General features: G+C 47.5%; 1 protein-coding gene across 1 annotated transcript in view; it reads left to right on the top strand.

Moving 5' to 3' along the window:
* The window catches only part of AIFM1 (apoptosis inducing factor mitochondria associated 1), a 39005-nt gene extending 27681 nt beyond the window's left edge, over nucleotides 1-11324 (top strand). The window contains exons 8-16 of the mRNA XM_047082073.1: nucleotides 501-577; nucleotides 2536-2644; nucleotides 3523-3630; nucleotides 3968-4056; nucleotides 4989-5129; nucleotides 6817-6959; nucleotides 8640-8764; nucleotides 10543-10739; nucleotides 11079-11324. Coding sequence (XP_046938029.1) covers nucleotides 501-577; nucleotides 2536-2644; nucleotides 3523-3630; nucleotides 3968-4056; nucleotides 4989-5129; nucleotides 6817-6959; nucleotides 8640-8764; nucleotides 10543-10739; nucleotides 11079-11150 — 1061 coding nt within the window. The 3' untranslated portion in view covers nucleotides 11151-11324. The remainder of the gene's footprint in view (nucleotides 1-500; nucleotides 578-2535; nucleotides 2645-3522; nucleotides 3631-3967; nucleotides 4057-4988; nucleotides 5130-6816; nucleotides 6960-8639; nucleotides 8765-10542; nucleotides 10740-11078) is intronic.
* The last annotated feature ends 11207 nt before the right edge of the window (nucleotides 11325-22531 follow it).

Raw genomic sequence — 22531 nt, 5'->3', positions numbered from 1 at the left:
GGCATCTGATCAATAGCCCTTCCAAATTATCCTTGCTGTCACTTCCAGTAAGGGCACGGATGGGTATTGAAGAGAGTGGCCTTTTTTTTCCCCGCTCTCCCTGTTAACCCTTGCCCTCTGCTCTCTGCCCTGTGCCCTGAAAATGATACAGCCTCATGGCCACTACCAATCAGAAATCAAAAGGGGAGATCAAAGCTGTCCCTTAAACAAAGCATGCTTTCTGGTGAACCCCCTAGAAGGGATTGGAGATGCAAAAACTGAGGCCTTGTGGCCATCACTGGAGAGGGCAGGCCCTTTGTAGAGAGACTCTCAAATGGCTTGTCGAAGAAAATTGACAGAAGCCTGCCGGGAGAGAGGTGAGGTGAAGGGAAACAGCCTTCATGCCCTGTGAATGCTGAGGTGGCCCTGGCAGAGAACACCACAGCGCCACCTTTGTGAGGGGATTTTCTGGGCTAGCTCCAGCTTGTTGGGCTAAAGGGTTTTCCTTCTTCTATTTCTAGGAGGCACTCCAAGAAGTCTGTCTGCTATTGATAGGGCTGGAGCAGAGGTGAAGAGTAGAACAACACTTTTCAGAAAGGTAATTGCTGTAGTGCTTAGGTTGTGTTGGTTTTTGAAGAGGTAGCATAAGCTTGTGGTCCCCAAGCAACCATCCAGGAATCAGGGGATGTGAGTTCTATTTATTGGTCTTCTACAGACTTGTTATCTGGCCTTGAACAAGTCACTTCCTCTCTCTGCACCTCAAATACCTTACTCAAGGGTTTTCTACTCCTAGGTGAAGAATACATTTACTGTTTTTGATTACTTGCTATGGTTCCTTCTGATTGCCCTTCCATAGTTTTTTTTTCCTGATGCACTGGAACTCCTTACAGCCTCTTGGCATTTTGCATTATAAATGCTACCGTGGAGACTTTGAGGAGAAAACTTAAGAATACCTAAGTGAAGGGGCGCCTGGGTGGCTCTGTCAGTTAGGCGTCCGACTTCGGCTCAGGTCATGATCTCATTGTTTGAGAGTTCGAGCCCTGCATCGGGCTCTGTGCTGATAGCTTGGAGCCTGGAGCCTACCTCAGATTCTGTGATTGACTAACTCTCTCTCTCTTTCTCTCTCTCTCTCTGCCCCTCCCCCGCTCGCACTCTGTCTCTCTCTCAAAAATAAACAAAACGTGGGGCGCCTGGGTGGCGCAGTCGGTTAAGCGTCCGACTTCAGCCAGGTCACGATCTCGCGGTCCGTGAGTTCGAGCCCCGCGTCAAGCTCCAGGCTGATGGCTCGGAGCCTGGAGCCTGTTTCTGATTCTGTGTCTCCCTCTCTCTGTGCCCCTCCCCTGTTCATGCTCTGTCTCTCTCTGTCCCAAAAATAAATAAACGTTGAAAAAAAATTTAAAAAAAAAAAAGAAAAAATAAACAAAACGTTTAAAAAAAAAGAATACCTAAGTGAAAAAAGGAAGTGGGGGCTTTTCTTCTTAACACTGCTTTACTCATGAAAACAGCTGAAATTTTCCAGCCACTCTTACGGGTATTTGAAAAGATTTGTATCATCCTTTAAATTCTTGATAGAATAAGGTTAATCAGTCTTTGGCACTATGGACATTTGGGGCTGGATAATTGTTTGTTGTGAGGGGCTGGCCTGTGCATGTAGGATATGTAGCAGCATCCCTGGCCTCTCCCCACTAGCTGCAAGTAGCACCTCTTCACACCAAGTTTTGACACCCAAAAATGTCTCCAGAAATTTCCAAATGTCCACAGAGGGGGAGAGGGCAAGACTGCCCCCAGTTGAAAACCACTGACACTAGAAGGAGTGTTACAATGGAGAAAGAAATTTACATCAATATCAGAGGCTTGGGCCACCTGAGTGGCTCAGTTGGTTAAGAGACTAACTCTTGGGTTTCGGCTCAGGTAATAATCTCACAGTTCGTGAGTTCACGCCCTATGTGGGGCTCAGTGCTGATGGCAAAGAGCCTGCTTGGGATTTTCTCTCTCCTCTGTCTCTGCTCCTCCCCTGCTAATGTGCGTGCATTCTCTAAATAGATAGATAGATAGATAGATAGATAGATAGATAGATAGATAGAGAAATAGATAGATAGGCAAAAGCCTGCTTGGGATTTTCTCTCTCCTCTCTCTCTGCTCCTCCCCCGCTAGCGTGCGTGCGTTCTCTAAATAAACAAACAAACAAAACAAACAAACAAACAAATAACAGAGGTGGGGTGCCTGGGTGGCTCAGATCATGATCTAATGGTTTGTGGGTTCGAGCCTTGCGTCAGGCTCTGTACTGACAGCTCAGAGCCTGGAGCCTGCTTTGGTTTCTGTGTCTCCCTCTCTCTCTGCCCCTCCCCTGCTCATGTTCTGTCTCTCTCTGTCTCTCAAAAATAAAATAAAACAGTAAAAAAATAAAAATAACAGAGGCTATAATTGAGCCACTTTATACAAGAAGATTTTATATGCAAATTACTGTTGTCAAAGATTTAGCAGAAAATTCTTATCAGTATTATCATCCTATACATCTTTGGAAAATCAATGGACTAAACTGGTATGATCCTGCAGATTGGAGACTTTAGAACTTTAGAGAAGATTTCCCGGGAAGTCAACTCAATAACAATAATCGGTGGAGGCTTCCTTGGCAGCGAACTAGCCTGCGCTCTTGGCAGAAAGGGTGAGTACTAGGCAGTGACCTCGATTTTCTCTCTCTGGTCTTATATCCTATGCTTTTTGGGGCTCTCACAAATTCCAGGGATGCATTTGCCAGGATCAGTAGAAAGAGTTTGATTAAGATTTATATGGTAAGGGGCACCTGGCTGCCTTAGTCAGTAGAGCATGCACCTCTTGATCTTGGGGTATGAGTTCAAGCCCCATGTTGGGGGTAAGGTTTACTTAAAAAAATGATTTATATGGTGTAAAGCTAAGCACTGAGCTTAGTTCTCATGAGGAATCCCTTAGTGAACAAAAAGCTGTCATTTAAGCAACTGAGCAGAACTGCTTTCCTTCCCTTCCTCTAGCCTCTAAGCCAGGACTCCTTTGAAACAAAATATTAAGGAAAGTGAGTTATTAAGATGGTAAGTGCAATGTAGACTACAGAATCGTATGTATGTTTGAACTGCTATTCCCTGTAAAAGTCAGTCTTCAGACACACAATGGTTCCCAGTTGGATAGATCTGTGTGTTCCAGTTTGAATGTTTCATTGCAGCCGTTTTTCTTAATGTTAGTTTTCAGCTCTGTGAAATCAGGGCATCTTCTCAGGAGGGTGCTTACTGTTGAGAGGTCGTAAGGCACCTGTGTAAGTCTGAGGTGATGCCTGGGTGTAAGTGCACTTAATTCACTTATAGATGAATCCAGGGATGGCAGTTCTGGCGCCTGTTATATTTGCCTTGTCAGTGCCCTCGTGCCCCAGTGACCCATAGATAGGAGCTCTGGCCTGGGTCGCAGCATCACCCGGCATATAGTGAATGGCTACCTGCTGCTCCTTTACTTCTCTTCCAGTCTTTCCAGGATTGGCTTTCACCTCCCACTGTACACTCTGTTTCTTCTTCCCAGCTCGAGCTTTGGGTACAGAAGTAATTCAACTCTTCCCTGAGAAAGGAAACATGGGAAAGATCCTCCCTGAATACCTCAGCAACTGGACCATGGAAAAAGTCAGACGAGGTAGGGAGACTCCTTCCATATGCTGCTACTCTTTCCTTTGAGTTAGGCCTAAAGCAAAGTTAGCTTCTTTGGGAACCCCCTTGACATACGCCATATCACCTGACAGATGAAGTACTTCCACCATTCTCCAGTCATCCAAGTTCACGTAGGTGTTCTGAATCTGATGCACCAGATTTCTGGAAGTACTGAAAGTGAACTGTGGGTGTGGGGTCTCCAAGGCTGCCTGCATACTGATGATTACCGGTTTTATGATAGCAGATGCTTTAGTCATCTTCTCTACTTGTCATGAAGGTGGTACGCTCACAGACTCAGCCTCAGGTCTCATTTGCCTTCACAGAGGGGGTTAAGGTGCTTCCCAATGCTATTGTGCAGTCAGTTGGAGTCAGCGGTGGCAAGTTACTCATCAAGTTGAAAGACGGCAGGAAGGTAAGGAGGGGAAGATGGGCTGCCAGATCTTCCAGCTCTGCCCCCTGCCTTGCCTTATTCTTACTCCTTCATTTGATAGCAGTAGTTTTCGGGGCAGCCACCATTCACCTGTCATAGTTTTCTGAATGAACTTTCCATCCATTAACATAAGAATGATGAGGGATGCCTGGGTGGCTCAGTTCGTTAAGCCTCCAACTCTTGATCATGGCTCTGCTCATGATGACATACTTTGTGAGTTCAAATCCCATGTTGAGCTCTGTGCTGACAATGTGGAGCCTGCTTGGGATTCTGTCTCTCCCTCTCTCTGCCCCTCCCCTGCTTGCATGCACACACAATCTCTCTCAAAATAAATAAATAAACTTTAAAAAAGAGGCCTTTTTAAAAATAAAAAAAGAAATAGGGCGCCTGGGTGGCTCAGTCGGTTAAGCGTCCGACTTCGGCTCAGGTCACGATCTCACGGTCCGTGAGTTGGAGCCCCGCGTCGGGCTCTGTGCTGACTGCTCAGACTGGAGCCTGTTTCAGATTCTGTGTCTCCCTCTCTCTCTGACCCTCCCCATGTCATGCTCTGTCTCTCTCTGTCTCAAAAATAAATAAATGTTAAAAAAAATTTTTTTTAAATAAAAAATAAATAAGAATGATGAGAGCCAGAGTAGACACCTGTTAGCCATTTTCCCATAGCCCCCTCCTGTCTGTAACAGATTTTTGAGACCTCACAAGGGTGGCAGATTTCTGTTCTGATAATGTGGGGTTTGTTTGTGTTTGAGGGAACTTTATGAAGTAGAAGTTTAAATCTATTTACCAGAGTTACCTAAGTTAACCAGTGATATTTTTTTTAAGTCTCCAGTTCTGAGTAGAACAATGTGCAGTTGCTATGTCCATAGGCATACATGGAAACCATGGTAATTGGCTGAAGTATTTCTTTTTTTCCTCAGGTAGAAACTGACCACATAGTGGCAGCTGTGGGCCTGGAGCCCAATGTTGAGTTGGCCAAGACTGGTGGACTAGAGATAGACTCTGATTTTGGTGGCTTCCGGGTAAATGCAGAGCTCCAAGCACGCTCTAACATCTGGGTGGTAAGTGTGCTACAGCACGAGCAGGCATGGTTCTTTGTCCCCAGCCTGTGAGCAGGTCTGCCTGGCAGTGTGCAGAAGCTCACCGAACTTTCTTACCTGAACAGAGCCGGGGTGTAAAGCCCAGGGTAAAGAACGGGAATGTAACTACTTGACTTAGGAGATCAGGTATGGCCTCACGCCACAAGCCGGTAGAAAAAGAAATGAACAATGTACATGCCTGCAGAAAGACAGTTCTTCCCATTCTCCAGTTGGCTGCAGCCTCCAGCATTACCCGGATGTGCTCATGCCCAGCTTTCACATTGATCTTCTGTTCCCTTTGCCCCAACGTGAGTCCAGGGAATGGAGGATGAGGCAGCTTTAAAACATTCTGGAAAGGAAAATTACTCCATTTTCATTATCCTTGAGCACTATTTTTAGCTGTCTTAAACAAATCTGTTATGACACAAACAAGACTATAGTGTGTAGGAACCATGAGGTAATTTCCCCATTGTTAGATCATTACGAGTGTATTGTGTTTGATTATGGACTCTGCAACTAAGGCCATAGGAACTTTGAAGGGTGTTTTTCCCTTAAAGCTTTTTTTTCTTAAAGATAAAGTGTACTGGATTTTTAAAAACCTGTTATAAAAGCAATCTGCACTCAATATGGAAGACACAGACAAGAAGGGGGAAGGCGGGAAAATCACCTATAGCAAGCACCAGTATTTTGATGTATTTCCTTCCCTTCGTATTCTTGTGCATCAGATTTTTTTCCTTTGTTGTAGATGGTCATGGTGAGTGTGCTTTATATGAACACTTGTATTCTCCTCTTTTTCACTTTCCCTTCTAACGTATTTTCCACATTGCTTCAGAATCTGAAGTCTAATGACTATATAATAGTCCACCAAGTGGATTTCATCATCCACTTCACCATTGCTCACATGTTGGATTTTTAGGTTGCTTTGGGAGAGTCTGAATAGCCACAAAGATGAACAAAGGGTTAGAGCACTCACGTGCCACATATTGAGTGAAGGTGGCCTTGTTCACTTCCAGCCAGAGGCCCTCTCTCTGCTTGGGACACTGAGCTCACTCAGTCTGTACCTCTCACCTGGCACCACACTCATTTGCACCATGCTGTGGTGAGGGGCGATGCTGCATCTTCCTCAACTAGGTGACATCCTCCTTGTGAGCAAAGTGTGGCTCCGGTCTGTCTCAGCCACCCAGACAGGATAATGCTTTGTACAGGAATAAGTTCTCTGGAAACATTTGGTGAATGAAGGAACTGAGGCCGCATGACCAAAATAAAATCTTACCTTGGAAAAGATTTCTAGGTAAGAGGCAGTCACACCTAAAAACCGGTTTCCAGGCATAGGAAAGCATATTCTGCAAACCATGGCTATTAAATATTTGGTCTCTGCTAAGGGCAGAATAAGAAAAGAAATCAGTGTCAGCTGGAGCATAGAAGATTTAGGTTAGCTTTGTGGAAGCACAGATTCGTTTTTTGATTCGTTTTTTTTTTTTTTTTAGCCTAGAATACTTTTTTAAAAATGGAATCTCAACTGTTTTTTTTTAATAGTGTAGGTGTGATTCTGGCCTATAAATGGAAAACATTAGGTAACAGCACAAGGTTTTATTGAGCCCCCAAAAGTATGTTCTGTCTTCAGTTTGCTTTTTTATCGTGTCCTCATGTAATGTATTTGTCTCCAAAGGCAGGAGATGCCGCATGCTTCTACGATATAAAGTTGGGTAGGAGGCGGGTAGAGCACCATGATCATGCTGTTGTGAGTGGAAGATTGGCCGGAGAAAATATGACTGGAGCTGCTAAGCCATACTGGCATCAGTCAATGTTCTGGTAATAGTTTTTTTGTACCTTGTGGATTCAACTTATTAGAACACAGAATTACTGAAACCACAGTTACAGTTTGGTTTCCATGTGGGCCAGTTAGCTTAATACAGAGGGGGAAAAATTTCCATCTCATTTCCGTGTATTTTACACCCAAGCAGTGTTCCAGTAAAAGGCCCCACCTGGCATAAGTTAGACTAGGAGAATGAGTGGAGATGGCATCAGCACTTCCGGTAAAATAGGTCAGAGTTTGAGCTCTTAGCTATAGATGGCAGTATATTTTTATTTGTTCTTTGCTGATCCCAATGTACTGACAAAAAAGGCAGCCCAGGGGCACCTGGCTGGCTCAGTCAGTGGAACATGCGACTCTTGATCTCGGGGCTGTGAGTTGGAGCCCTACACTGGGTGTAGAGATTACTTTAAGAAAAAAGAAAAAAGGCAGCCCACTCATATGTAACCCTTAAGATCAGCAATTCAAAGTCAGACATAGGTAGGCAGTTCTCTGGATAGCAAAAAGTTAGCAGTGGACATTGCTGAGTACTGGGACTGGCCTTACTTGGCACAGTCTCATCTTGTTCCTTTGAAAGATGGAATACATAAAAAACTTCAAGGTTTCCAGAACCTCTAAACAATTTCTGTTGGGGAAGTTCTCAGCTGGTGAGAGTACATTTTAGGACAATCACACACAGTTTTGTGAGTGGGCAGTGAAAACATAACAGATGGATTTCAGGGTCAACACATGTAAGATAATGCGGTTAAGAAAAAAAATAGTCCATAGCTATACAAGTATCAGTTAGGTCTCAGGAACAGAATCCAGGAGGTCATTGTGGACCAATCCCCAAAGACACCAGTTCATTGAGCTTCTATGGTCAGGAAGATGACAACATGGGAATAAAAAGCAGAACAAAGGGAATATAGTCAATGATATTCTAATAGTGTTGTGTGGGGACAGGTATAGCTCTGTTTGTGGTGAACGTGGCATAATCACTAAGTTGTACACCTGAAACTAACATAACATGGGTGTCAGCTATACTCAAACATTAATTAATTAAATGATGGCAAACTGTAGAGCACCAGAAACAAAACCATGAGTAGCCTCCATGATTTACAAAACCATGGTGTGTCTGTGCCTCAAACACTCTCTGAAGTTCCTGACATACTAAGAGCAGGGTATGATAATGATAGGAAAAGTTTCCAAGAGGAACAATTAAAATGACCCAAGTGGATGGAGGCATTGCAGCCTTGATAAAATGAAGGCTCAGAGGAAATACTGTGAGTTGATGAAGCTGTAAAGTATCTCAGATTCTGAATTCTAGATATACGGAGTACTCCTTAAAGCTTCAAAAAGGCAGTTTTAGGATGAATTAAAGGAAGGTAGTGAATAGTAAACTCAAAGAACCCATCACTCGTCAAGTATGGTAAGGGGTAAAAGCATAGATAAATTTAGCAAAGTGTAGATCATTGTATGGATATGTGATATGTATAATGGCTTCCTAAGGGAAATAAAAACTGCTTTGGGATAACCCCAGATGCTCTAGCAAGTGGACAGATCAGTTTGGCGTTTCTCTTGTTGCACCTACCAAGTTCTCTGGTTGGCATGAACCAAAGTGCGGTGTCTTAGAAAAATATGCCGTTGTGTCATTCTTTGCAGCCCCTTGACAAAACACCCTCTTGTCTCTCTTTCCTTAGGAGTGATTTGGGCCCTGATGTTGGCTATGAAGCTATTGGTCTTGTGGACAGTAGTTTGCCCACAGTTGGTGTGTTTGCAAAAGCAACTGCACAAGACAACCCAAAATCTGCCACAGAGCAGTCAGGTAAGGAAGCCCAACTACTTCTCTTGCAAGAGTGTTGAGCAGCAGTGGTCCAAATTCTCCTGAATAAGGAGTTTCTGTATTGACCAGAGGGAACTGTCAGTGAAAGCCTTTCTTCATGTTGTGCTTTAAAATAAACCATACCCGAAGTTCTCACACTTTTGTGGTCTGAGAGCTGGCAAAATCAGGTCTCCTGGTCAAAGCGTAGACTCAGATGTTGTGGGTGTCTGTCCTGGACTCTGGACAGTGGCTGGCTCAGCAACTCTTGTTTAGTTTGCCTCTAGGGGATAGGGAGCCCTGTGTGATGAAGAAAACCTGAACTTTTTAAAGATATTATTATTATTATTATTATTATTATTATTATTATTATTAGCTTCCTACTAATCCAAAGAACCTTAATTTAGGCCTGAGAACCGTAGTTTAGGACCTACTATCCTCCACGGACCCTGGGTGGTGAAGAACTGGGCTGAGTAATTCTTGAGCTGCCTGTAATTCCATCCGTCAGGTCTTACTGCCAGGTTTTCTTTAGATGGGAGGCATCTCTTGTGGAATGAACTGCTCTCCCACACACAACTCTCATTAACTCTTAGACCTATTCTCTCTGCCTTCCATGACCCTGGCTTAAGTTATTTAACCTTTGTGTCCTCTTGTTAGAGGCATTTCAAAAACAGGTTGCTCTTTAAGGAGAGAGCAAGACATCATAGGGACACGTAGGTCCTTTTTCTGTACAATCCAAGTGATAATATCCACCCCCTCCTTCATTCAGCCCTCCAGGGAAGTGGATCCAGGAGAGGGACTCAGGGACTTATAAACTTCAGATCACCACTCTGTGCACTGGGCAGTATTATTTGGAAACTGGTTGTTCTCAGAGGACAACACACCTCCTCTCCAGAAGGAAACACCTCCACTGTGGTTTTTCCATATTAAAGTGTCCTTTCCTGCTTTGGCCAGAGTGCCTCTAGCAGTACTGCCCAATAGACCTTTCTGCTATAATGGCAGTGTTCTATTTCTGCTGTGTCCAGTACATTAGGCACTAGCTGCATGTGGCTATTTAGCACTTGAAATTTGACTAGTGCAAATGAGGAACTCAATTTCACATTTTATTTCATTTTGGTTAGGGGCACCTGGGTGGCTCAGTTGGTTCAGTGTGTGACTTCGGCTCAGGTCATGATCTCCCGGTTCGTGAGTTTGACCCCACGTTGGGCTCTGTGCTGACAGCTCAGAGCCTGGAGCCTGCTTCAGATTCTGTGTCTCCCCCCCCCCCCTCGCTCGCTCGCTCTCTCTCAAAAGTAAATAAACATCAAAAAAATAAAATTAATTTTGGTTAAAATAAATTAAGCTTTCATTAACTTTTATTTATTTAATTAATTTTATCTAATTAATTTTAATTAGAATAGCTGTTTGTGGCTAGTGGCTACGATACTGGACCGTGCAGCTCTAGAATGTTTCTCAGAGGACAAGGGCAAGTCTTCTGCAGTGTGAAGAAATCTAGATACCAGGAAATATCCATAGCATAAATTTAAAATGAGATAGTAAGGGAGGGAAGTTTGGGGCTAGACTGACCCAGTGCCCTGGAGCTGGCAAGGAAGACCTTTTGTTAGCTTTGTCAATGGAGAGGATCTGGAGAAGTCAGTGTTCACTAAGGGGGCATAGAAAAACAAATCATCTAGAAGCAGCTTGAATGAAGCAGGTGTCAAAAGATGCTTGCCTTCTAGAATTTCCTAAGTTCATAACTGACTTTGTTTTATTTTGATTTTGTCTGTTGTGTGGGTTGGCCACAGGGACTGGTATCCGATCGGAGAGTGAGACAGAGTCTGAGGCCTCAGAAATCGCTGTTCCTGCCGGCAGTCCCACAGTCCCCCAGGCCCCAGCTGAAGGGGAGGACTACGGCAAAGGTGTCATCTTCTACCTCAGGGACAAAGTAGTGGTGGGGATCGTGCTGTGGAACATCTTCAACCGAATGCCAATAGCAAGGAAGGTAGGTACCTGTCAGAGCTCCTAGAGGAAGATGGGCAGTGTGGACCAGAAAACGCACTTGGGACTTCATCAAGGTGCCTTGCTGTGCATTGTCCACCTGGGTCAGACTGAGCCTGAGCAGAACAAAGGTGTAGCCTTGCCTCAGGAGCGTTTCTTTTTCACTCAGGACTTGGCTGGGTGGCCTGGGAGCTGTTACCCGCTCATTTGGGGTTAACAGAAAGCTGTTCCGACAGCCCTCTCCCAGTGTGATGTGGGGGCTGGCCTGGGCTGCCCCCATTGTGCGGGCCCACCTGAGTGCACATGAAGTGAGTTAGTGACCCATTGTTACTCTCTCCCTCAGATCATTAAGGACGGTGAGCAACACGAAGATCTCAATGAAGTAGCCAAACTGTTCAACATTCATGAAGACTGAAGCCCCCCACAGTGGAATAGGCAAGCACTTTGCTGTCCCTGACAGCAGTTTGGATGAGCATTTTTTATTCAGCAGACTTCCTCTGTGTGTATGAGTGTGAATGGTAAAATCTTTTGTGAATATTTCAGCCATGTAGACAAATTCTTAATGTTCACATCACTAAATAAAACCTGATTCTTCTAAATTCAATTCTTTTCTCTTTGAAAGGGAGCAGGTGGGTGAGGGGAGGAAAGCTGTGCATGTTAGCGAGCAAGCGCACTGGAGCTACGACCAAGTGCGTGATTTTCCTCAGCCTCCTGTTCCCTGCTCCACGCTCTCAGCTTTTTTCAGTTCCCTGAATGTCTCTCTTGCCCCATCCATTGTTGAGTGAGCGAACACATAAACATGTGGAATAGACTCTGATTTACCCAGAATGATTCCTGTTGTCCTGCTCAGAATTGGATTGGTCCTGCAAGGGGCCAGCAAGGTCACTTACTGCAAAAGAAACGGGTTCAGAGACCTGGCGCTTCATGGCTAAACCTGGAGACTGATTCCTTGAGGGATCGTGATCTCTGAACTCCATCTCTCAACTCCTCCGTGCACTGTCCCCCAAACTAGAACTCTGCTCTCTCCTAACCCTTTTTACCTAAAACAGGCTTATAGACAACACCTCACTTTCCTGGGGACATAAGTCAGAGTTTCATAAATCAACTCATTTTTTTACATTTCAAATTAGTTAACTTTTAAAAATCAAATCTTGGGGTGCCTGGCTGGCTCAGTGGGTGAAGCATGTGACTCCTGACCTCGGGATCATGAGTTCAAGCCCTATGTTGGGCATAGAGGTTACTTATAAAAAAAAAAAAAAAAAAATCTTGGGGCGCCTGGGTGGCTCAGTCGGTTGAGCAACCGACTTCAGCTCAGGTCATGATCTCGCGGTTTGTGAGTTCAAGCCCCACGTTGGGCTCTGTGCTGACAGCTCAGAGCCTGGAGCCTGCTTCAGATTCTGTGTCTCCCCCTCTCTCTGCCCCTCCCCTGCTCATGCTCTGTGTCTTTCTCTCAATAATAAATAAACGTTAAGAAATTTTTTTTTAATCAAATCTTATTTTTTTAATGTTTATTTATTTTTGTAGGAGAGGGAGACAGCGTGAGCAAGGGAGGAGCAGAGAGAAAGGGAGACATAGAATCCGAAGCAGGCTCAAGGCTCTGAGCTGTCCGCACAGAGCCTGGTGCGGGGCTTAAACTCACGAGCCATGAGATCATGACCTGAGCCGAACTCGGACGGCTGAGCCACCCAGGTGCCCCAAATCTTATTTTAATTAAGAAGAAATTTTTACTACTTATAAGAGTCCTGTTATGAATATTTTTGTAAAGAGAAAATTATTACCAGCCTGGATTTTTTTCAATATTGGGTTTGCTTAAAGAGATTTGCAGCTACAACAAATTCCTTTCCAAACACTAGAACAGGATGAATGTCCACTTTAAGAATTAGCTGCACTACTGGGGCACCTGGCTGGCTCATTTGGTGGAGTGTGCAACTCTTGATCTCAGGGCTGTGAGTTCGAGCCCCACGTTGGGTGTAGAGATGACTTAAAATCTTTAAAAAAAAAGAATTAGCTGCACTAAGACAGGTTCTTACCATATGTATACAGGTTTAGTGAAATACTATCTGATTGATGCATAGCATATCCAAATCCATATGTAGAAAACTTATCTAGCATCCTATGAAATAGGACTTATTATACAGTAATAATTGCTACTACAAAGATGGTGGTAGTTCTAAGATCCTAAAGCATTTCACAAATCATTTTTAAAAGGATCAAATTGTGGGGTGCCTGGGTGGCTCAGTCGGTTGGGCGTCTGACTTCAGCTCAGGTCATGATCTCACAGTCTGGGAGTTCGAGCCCCACGTCGGGCTCTGTGCTGACAGCTCAGAGCCTAGAGCCTGCTTCAGATTCTGTATCTCCCTGTCTCTTTGCTCCTCCCCTGCTCATGCTCTGTCTCTCTCTGTCTCAAAAATAAATAAAAACACTAAAAAATATTTTTTTAAGATCAAATTGTGATGTATCTTTTTTTAGTGTTCTGTGCGGTTTAGTCTTAATTTTTTTTGACAGTTGTTATCCTTATATGGAATGTCATTGTAATTCAGTTAAGTAAAATGAAATGATTTATTCATCTAGCCAGGCAGTAGTTGAGTGCCTACTGTGAGTCAGGTACATGTCAGAATAGGAAGATGGAAAAAACCTGGCTGCTTCAGGAACTCCTGGTGTCAGTAAGGAAGGCAGGCACATGAGCACAGAAGTATAATACGGGGAGATGTGTCCATAGAAAGACACAAAAGTATATGGACACACCAAGAAGGGAGGTCACTCAGAGCAACCATCCTTAGTCAACTACTGCTGCTAGATCACTTCCTAAAGTGTAACTTGGTGCTCCTAGCCCCACCTCCACCCCCCAGTTGAAGAATAAAATGACTCCTTGTCACTAATCGGATCGAGTCCAAAGTCTTCCATAGTGTTCCTGAAGCTCAGCCCACAGTGCCCCATCCAGCCTCCTCTCCTGCAGCATACACATGTATGCGGGCACACGTACACGTCTGGTTTCTTGCGACCTTTAAACTTTTTTTCATGCTTTTCACATCTGGAATGTCATCCCCATTCCCTTTTACTTATCCAATCCTGCTCACCTCTCAAGGCCCAAATGAAATCGCACCTTGGTAACGTGGTACAAGTTGGATTAGTGCCCATGCATGATTTCATCTCTGAACTCCAATTGCACCTTCTACCTTTGAACTTGATTGTTAAGTCATTCTCTGCATTATTAGTTCATTCCCTGAATTGATAGTAAGCTGTCCCAGAACAGAGACTTTTTTTTTTCTCAAAATGAGGACAGCGTGCCCCATCCCCCAAAACCCTGGCAGAGTCTTGAACAAGTTTTTGGTTGCTTGGTTGGATGACACTAGATAACAGGGCTTCCTGCAAAAATGACCCTCTGCCTTGTAACCCCTGTTCTCTGTGATCCAGGTTATCAGACACCCATCACTTCACCTGCTGCCGAGACTTGCCACATAACCCGGGATGCATTTGATCTGTTCAGGCCCCCAAGGATTGAAGAGATCTATTTCTAACCATATAGATGAGCAGTACCAGTGGAGTTCTGGCCCTGGACAGCTGGCCTGTGAGTCGCTGGGCCACAACACCATTTGATACAGGGCTAGTCATGCCCCACAAAGAAGGGTTGGCGCTCTGCCACAGCCCTGGACATTTGGAGCCCATCCTCTTGGCTTCGGTTTCACTTTGCCATTTTGCAATGCTATCCGATGGCACCTCGGCATCACATAGTGGTGGCACTGGCCTTTGCCTGGCCACCTGTAAGGCCCTCAGGAGGTGTCCTGATACTTCAGGTGGAGAGATGGACCTGAGTGAAGGAAGAGCGTCTAACTGGAAAGGGGTCAGAGTAGGCCTCTTGGTGGAGGATGAGGTCAGCATATGTGACTTTTTTGTCGTTCTAATCAGCGGGGCCCGTTTTGGAGACAAGAGGCTTAAAGCAGAAAGGGATGGGTGTGGGGATCCACAGTGACCTACTGCAGGCTGCTTCCTCGAAGGAAAATCAGCAGCTTCTCTAGAGACCCATTTATACCAAAGAACTCTCCCCTCCCTTCCACCACTACCCCCGCTCCTCTAAAGTTTGGCTGCTGCATTATCCCCTCTGTCCCTCCCTGACCCTACCTAAAGCTGGGCACCCTCACTTCCCTGGAGATTGTTGAGACTCAATCCCAGCAACTCGCTCCCTGGGCAGAGGGGAAGTCCTGCTGGGCCCAGAGGTGAAGTAGAACCGCCTCTGGCCTCTTTCCCAACTTATCAGGGAATTTCTGGCGGGCACAGACACATGTACACAAAACCACACACATCGACACACAGCCCAAGCCAGTGATGACGTTCTCTTGCCTGGCTGGTTCTACAGATGGGTGTGACTGGGTCAGAGTACAGGGAGGGTCTAAATATTTAGATACTGGACTGCCAAGCTCTTGTTGGAAAACAGGGATCATCTCAAAATGGACATTTTGAGAAAGAGAAATGCAGCCCCTGACAATCCGGAGGCCAGCCTGGGACTGTGCGCTGGGCGGTGGTGTTACAACCTGTTACAACCGGCCTGGCTCTCACCATTAGGCCTCTGTATTCTGTTAAATGTAAATAGATTCACAAGACGTTAGCATCATACAAGGCCACTCTGAGCATGGTGGATGGAGACAAAAACAAGAGCACTTCATAATCATGTGTGAATTCAGACAAAAACATGAACATTGCCCAAACCACAGAAATGACCAACACCCACCCACCCCCACACTGGCTAATGCGAGTGATTGCTGCTTCCTTGCCAATTACAGCTTTAGCCTCACTCTAGTCTGCCCTCCTATAGGATAAAATTTATTTAGGAGGCGCCTGGGTGGCTCAGTCGGTTAAGTATCCAACTCTCGATCTCGACTCAGGTCACAATCTCACAGTTCGTGAGTTTGAGTCTCACATCAGGCTCTGTGCTGATGGTGCGAAGCCTGCTTGAGATTGTCTGTCCTCCTCTCTGCCCCTTCACCACTTGTGCTCTTTCTCTCTCTCTCAAAATAAATAAACTTTAAAAAAAAGTATTTGTTGGGGCGCATGAGTGGCTCAGTTGAGTGTTTAACTTCGGCTGAGGTCATGATCTCACGGTTTGTGAGTTCGAGCCCCGCATCGGGCTCACTGCTGTCAGCGCAAGGCCTGCTTCAGATCCTGTCCCCCTCTCTCTCTGCCCCCCCACTTGTACTTCCTCTCAAAAATAAAAATAAACATTAAAAACATTTTTAAGTATTTGTTTAGGATAAAATTTATTTAGTAAGGTAGCCATGCTTCTTGACAGCATCCAATCCAGAGTAAAGCCCTGCTTCTTTCAACCCTCCCCCAAATCACCCAGCCTGGCCCACGTCCTCTAATAAATCCTTTCTAGTACATTTTTCCTGAGATACCCCATGGTTCCCCATGGTATGCATTCCCTGTCACTATAGTGAGCAGTATAAACCCAACTTGCCCAACCACAGGAATGTCTTGGTGGTCTCTGGCTGGTGGGCGTTAGCAATTTGGAGACAAAAAGCCAAAATACGTGCCAGAAGCCCACTACCAGGCAGAGACCCTCATGGATTCTGCCTCATATTGTACCTTCCCCAAGATGTCTCAGTGAAGCCTCCCAAGGTCTCCGTCTCACAGGGGAAAAGCCCACAAGTTGTACCTGATGTCTGTGGACAGAGGTGCCTGGTTCCCACATACTGCAATGCCTTGGCATTTGCCGTGCAGCACAGAGATGCTTCTGGAGGAGCACCGAACATGGGCATTGAATTTATAAATACATAGACTCATAAATGTATTTACTGGTCGGCTAGCAAACTTGTGCTGCACAGTTACTGCAGGCCATGGTACGGGTACAATAGGCCCTGGAGATAAGATGATGAGTAATAGTTCCTGCCCTCAATGGCCATATAACCTACTGGTGGACACAGGTCAACAGGAACGATCTGTGCAACACAAGTGCTGGGAGTACCATGTGGGAGTTCAGATCAGAACTTCATGATTCCTCACGTCGCTTTATTGCTCTGCTTCTATCTTGGTTAAGCCTTTCTTTCACTGACCAAATTATGGTTCTGCCTCCATCCTATGGTTGTATCTTCTCTGTCATGAAACATGAATATGGGGGCACCTGGTTGGTTCAGTCGTTGAGCACCTGACTTCGGCTCAGGTCATGATCTCACGGTTCATGGGTTCGAGCCCCGCATTGGGCTCTGTGCTGTCAGGATGGAGCCTGCTTTGGATCCTCTGTCCCCCTCTGTCTCTCTGAACCTACCCCCTCGCACGCTCTCTCTCTCTCCCTCTCTCAAAAATAAATAATAAAACATTTTTAAAAGGATGAATATATTTACTGTGCTTAAATGAATATGTGTAATATACTTCATGCAGAGGACAGAGCTGATGTTCTTCTTGCCCAAAGAGATTACACCTCTTTGTCTCCACTTTCCCTCGGCCCCATCATTTTCCTTCCTTCCTCTCAGAATCTCTGCAGTCTCCCCTGCTTGTTTTCCTTCTCTGTTTCTTCCTCATCTTCCAGTAAGTGCTCCCTGCCCATGTGTTTTTCTCCCAAAGCAGTGGAGCACAGTGTAAAGAGCACTCCTGGATTTGAGTCTCAGCTCTGCTGTTCACTCCTGGATGACCCAGAGCAGCTACTTACCTAGGTCTCAGTAGGTTCATCTGTAAAACGGGGAGAACAGACTAGATTATACCTCCACCCTCAGTTCTAACCTCCTGTGTATGGAAAAGTCTCTCAGGTGCTTGCACAGGACTTTGTTCACCTTGCCATGGACTCAGTTGCCTTTCGTCTCTAAGATCTAGAGCAGATGCTAATGGGACTCAAATCTCTTGGTAAATGTCTCTCCACATTGCCTCTGCTGTCCCTTTGACTCAACTAGATTTACAGGTTTGGGGGTGGGGTTTTTTCTGGTGGTTTTTTTGTTTGTTTTGCTTTATAGTTAATGGCTTGTGATTCTTCTTTGACCTAGCAAGTTACAGCCAGAACCCCCTAGGACCCCTAAAAATTGCAACTTGCCTTATTTACTCTCCATGGAGAGGTTGACAGCCTCAAAACTGGGATCCGTGAAAGGTGGCATCCTTCAGCCCCTAAAAAATGTTGACTTCAAGCCCAGAATTTCCCCAGGAAGGCTTTATGGTGAGACTATTCTTAGCTATGCTCCTAGCAGGTACATCCCTACCCAACCATTTAATGGCTCCCAGTCCCCAACAAACACACCCTGCAGAGCTAGCAGGTGGATAGCCACCATAACCCAGGGCAGTCAACTTGATGCTGACATGAGAGCTCACAACACTCCCCCCCCCCATGCAATATAAGCACTGAGCCCCAAGATCAGCCTGTACACCCACTTTGTTCTTGGTCCATGGCCATCTTCACATTGGTTATGGCCTTGGCAAAGCCCTGTCCTGAAGTGCAGTATCAAGTGAGCCAGGAAGCTTGCAAGCTTTACCACCCAGCTTTTACCATAGAGACAGCTGGAAACTACACAGGGAAAGAAAGAAAATCCAGGACCATGATTTGCTGGGTGAACAAGAATGCTTAAGGATCACTGCTCCTCCAGAGGGGAAGTGGAGCTTCAGGTGTTTCACAGGAGGCCAGCAGAGCCCCTCCAGCTTGAAGCCTACTCCCACCAGGCCCTGAGGCCCTCAGCCACCTTGTTGAGACTAATATCCCAAGCAACAGGTGTAGAATTCTGGTCTTCTACTCCAGTGGGAGACCTCAAACTAGCAGTACAGTGGGGGTAGGGAGAGGAGGGGAGTGCTGCAAACAGGGAATCCTTGGCCTCAAGTCACCCCCTCAACCTGGACTTGGGCCAATACCAAGTCCTAGGAAGAAGGGCCACAGCAACCTTTCAGGTGATCAGCTCGACTTCATGCAGGGGTGGAGGGCAGCTCAAGGTTCAGAGCACTCTACATCTGTCACCTTTGGTGGCGCAAGCCCTGGTGCCGGTCTGTTCATCCGAACAGGATGTCCCAAAGAGACCTCAGCTACTAGGTGAACTCCCAGCCCGACCCCCGACCCGAGGATGCAAGGAGGTCCCCAGACGCCCTCCTCTCCGCAGGCACGCACTGTATGAGGTGGATAATTGCAAAAGAATACTTCAGTGGGAGTTTTGCCCAAGGTAACAAGCACGCAACTCCCCGAGGGCATTCCATGTGCGCCCCAGAAAAGCACCGAGTGGCCGGTCTGGGATAGCAGCGCAGAGGTCTCCCGGGGACTCTTGCCCGCCACCCTTTCACAGCTGACCCACTGAGTGCTCCCCGGGAGTCCTCCCGGAGCCGCCCTCGCTCGCCTGACGGGACGGGAGGAAGGGGGGGGCGGGGAGGGAACAGGAAAGAAGAGATTGAGGGGGAAGTTTCAAGGGGTGTGCCCGGGAGCGGGGAGGATTCTCGTGAGTCAGCCGAGCTGCTCGAGTGTGACTTCATTGCTTCCCGAGAAGAGGCGCCCGGGGCAGGAGGCCGCTCAGAGTGCAACAGCAGGAGTAGAAGGTCGGAGTCCCTGGCCCCCTGCGCGGGGCAGGACACGGGACAGAGCTCGGGGCTGGACAGGTTGCTTGGGGCTGGGGCGGCGAGGGAGGCCGCGCGCGGGCCAGGAAAGCTCAGGGCAGAGGAGCCGACCTCTCCTCTTCTCTTCTTCCTCCCGCTGGGACGCCAGTTCCCGCCGCCCAAGACGCCGCGCGGCGCGCGTTCCGCCTGCAGGTGGCGCTGCAGAGGCGCCCTGGGCGCACTGCTGGGGGTTGGGGGTGGAGCTCTGCCCCAGCGGAGAATCTGGGGTTTGGAAGGCGCGCGTGCCCAGAAGGGGCGGGGGCGGGGGCGGGGGCGGGGGGGGGAGAGCGAGGGAAAGGCGGGAGGGGCCGCCAGAACCTCCACGCCGCTTCCCGCCCCGCTCTCCCACCCGAGTGGCGGGAGAGGCAGATTTGACCTGCTGCGGTAGCGCCACAGCGTGGGGCTGGCTCCTGCGTGCTTCTTAATAATCCCTTGGGCCACTTCCCGGGCCCCGCAGAGCTTCGGGCGGCTCACCTTCAGCAAAGGGATTGTGGTTTACGGGCCGGCTTTCCTCTCCGGGGATGGCGCTCTTGACCCGCGGGCAGTAGAATGGAAACTTTGAGTCGCGTCTCGCGCGTTGGGGGTGGGTTTCCCTGAACAGCCACTCTCTAGCTTGGCTCCCCTGAGACCCAGAATGCTTCGCCTGCACAGGGATAGACCCGGGCTAGGGTTGGGGCGCAATCTGGGACCTGGGCTCAGCCTAGGTGAGGGGCAGGAGCTGAGCTTTGGGCTGGATGTAGGGCGATGGTTTGGGATTCTGCGCTCCACAATCCGGTTTTTGGCAGCTGTATGAGAAACAAACAAACAAACAAACAAAAAACTAAGAGGCCCATCTGGGGCTCAAACTTGCAACCTTATTTTCAGGAGATAAAGCCCTGTATTCTACTTTCTTGCAAGGCCCTGAGCTCTAGAAGTCATGATGCTGCTAACCTTCCCATGTTGGTTCATGGTTATGTGGTGGCTCTTTAGTTAACATATTGAGAGTATCAAAGCACAAAAATAACCTGTGGCCAGACACCTTTAGGCTGACAAAAAAAAAAAAAAAAAAAAAAAAGCTGTTGGGGGCTCCAGCCTCATCCTTTCCAGAGGCTCCAGTGGCTATTCCCATGATACAACTTTACATATAACTATATGGCTACATTGTGTCTCCCGTGCATGAGCATAAAAGCTATGCTCTGGGGGGCTAATGTTTTGGGGGGGCCTCTTCTCCTCTATCAGTCAGTCCAGCTCCCCTGCTTTCAGGATGTCCAAAGCCATCTGAGAAAGTTATCCTTAGGATTTTCCATAAAGAAGAGGAAAGGGGTTTAAAAGGAAAAAAAAAAAAAAAAACGAAGGATCCTAAACGTTTCACTGTGTTTCACTGTGTGCCAGGAGAAATACCGTCTGTCTCCCGCCCAGACCTCAGAGCCCGGGCCTCCTTCCTACAGGGCGGTGCCCAGCTATTCCTGGAAACCCCCTCCTTTCTACTAACCCCTTCCCCAAGGTGTCTCCTCCCAGAGCACGACCTAGGAAAAGTATCCTACTGTCAAACCTGATGTCTCCGTCCTCTTTCTGTCCCTAACCTGACCTGCCACAGTCCTCAGCCTCCCCTTTTTCCCTTGATGCCCTCGTGCTGGCTTCTCCTCCCAGAACAGGGCCCGAGCTGTGACCTCTCCCTCAAGCCTGGCTCTGCGCCCCACTAGGTGACTGGGAGAGGATCTGATATACTAATTAGTGTTAATGTGATAATGGGAGTTAATGGGGTCACGTGGTAACCACAGGCCAATTTCTAGCCCGGCCTCACTGCCTCAACCCCAAGTCGAGGCAGTGGGGATGGGAATTTCAGGCTGACTAATCTCCACAGCCCGCTGGAGGGGGCGGGAGAATGGGAGGAACCGAAGCCCCAGGACGATCCCAGAGTGCTGGTGCCTCGGTTTCAGTTTCATCCTTGGCTGACACTTTCCTCCGACGAGTGGAATTGCTTTGGTTTTCCTCCAGCCCCTCTCCCCTCCCTGGCTACCCCCCTTTTGGATTGCTAGCTTCCCTCGGCCAGCCCTTCACTTCGTGAGGGGAGAGATGGGAAGATAATTTGGCAGTAACGAAGAAAAAAATGTACACGTAGACACCCTCAGACGCACAGGCTCACATACCATGCTGCCTTGCAGACACACACACATGCGCATGCCCTCCACAAACACACTCGCACGCATGAGGGGACTCGCTACTCACATCTGGGAGTCAAGCTCACACGCATGCACACACAAACACACATACACACACACAACCCTCCTCCCCGCCATGGTTACACCCTCAGTCACATCTGAGACACCCTCACGGACACACACAAGGCCCTACACAGAGGCCCATCCCACACACAGACCCACACACACACTCTCACACACAAACCAGCAGCAGCAGCCGAGCTGGATGCCTTCCTCAAAAGAGGGCTGGAAAGTTTGTTTGCTGCCAGCAAAGGGGCCTAGACATTCCGTGAAATGACTCATACTGCACCTTTACAGACATTAAATATTGTATTTTTCTGGATGAAACAACAACCCTCGACCCCTGTTGTGATGACAGAGTGGGGAAACTGAGTGGCTGCACTCCTTTTGGGTCTCTGTCTAGTGCACATCTCTGGCTTGTCCTTGCCTCCCTGTGGGATGGGGCAATCCTGAAAGAGCAGAATCATCTACCTCCTGACACAGACCTCAGCCCAGCACTGCGCCTTGGCAGGATGTGAAGTGGGTGAAAGTCAGGCTAACAAGCCCCCCTCACAGTCTTTCCCCACTACTCCATCCCCAGACTCGAGGATCTGGAGTCAGGCCTGGTACCCCCACGTTGGTGACCCAGCCTGAGCCCTTCCTGATCTCTCCTTTCATTCCAGCACCCCTCCGCACCTCTCCTGGGTCTGTCCTTACTGCCACCTCTGAACACAACTCCAGGGGGTGCCATTCACCATGTAGGTACGTAGCGCCCCATGCAATGTGACTGGAGCCTCCTCCACTGCCCTGAGCCTCCTCTCCACCTCTCCACCTGAGAAGGGAACACCTAGCTTGGTGGCTTCATGCTCCCTGTCTCCCAGCACATTCAAGGGGCCCCAGAAATCACTTGGCACCTCCTCCAGGAAGACCTCTATATGTCGACATCTCTCTGCCCCCCCCCATCCCAATCTCTGCCCCCAAACAGCAGCCCCTTGGGCCAAGGCCCCCTTAGACCCACTCGTTTTTTCCTGCAGGCCATGAGGGGAGGTACCTTTGGGGTGTTGTTGGGCAT

This window comes from Lynx rufus, unplaced genomic scaffold (genome assembly GCF_022079265.1).
Source record: "Lynx rufus isolate CCGP_SWC_20201006 ecotype Redwood Valley unplaced genomic scaffold, mLynRuf1.p SCAF_19, whole genome shotgun sequence".
Lineage (NCBI taxonomy): Eukaryota > Metazoa > Chordata > Mammalia > Carnivora > Felidae > Lynx > Lynx rufus.
This window is presented reverse-complemented; position numbering and strand designations above follow the sequence as displayed.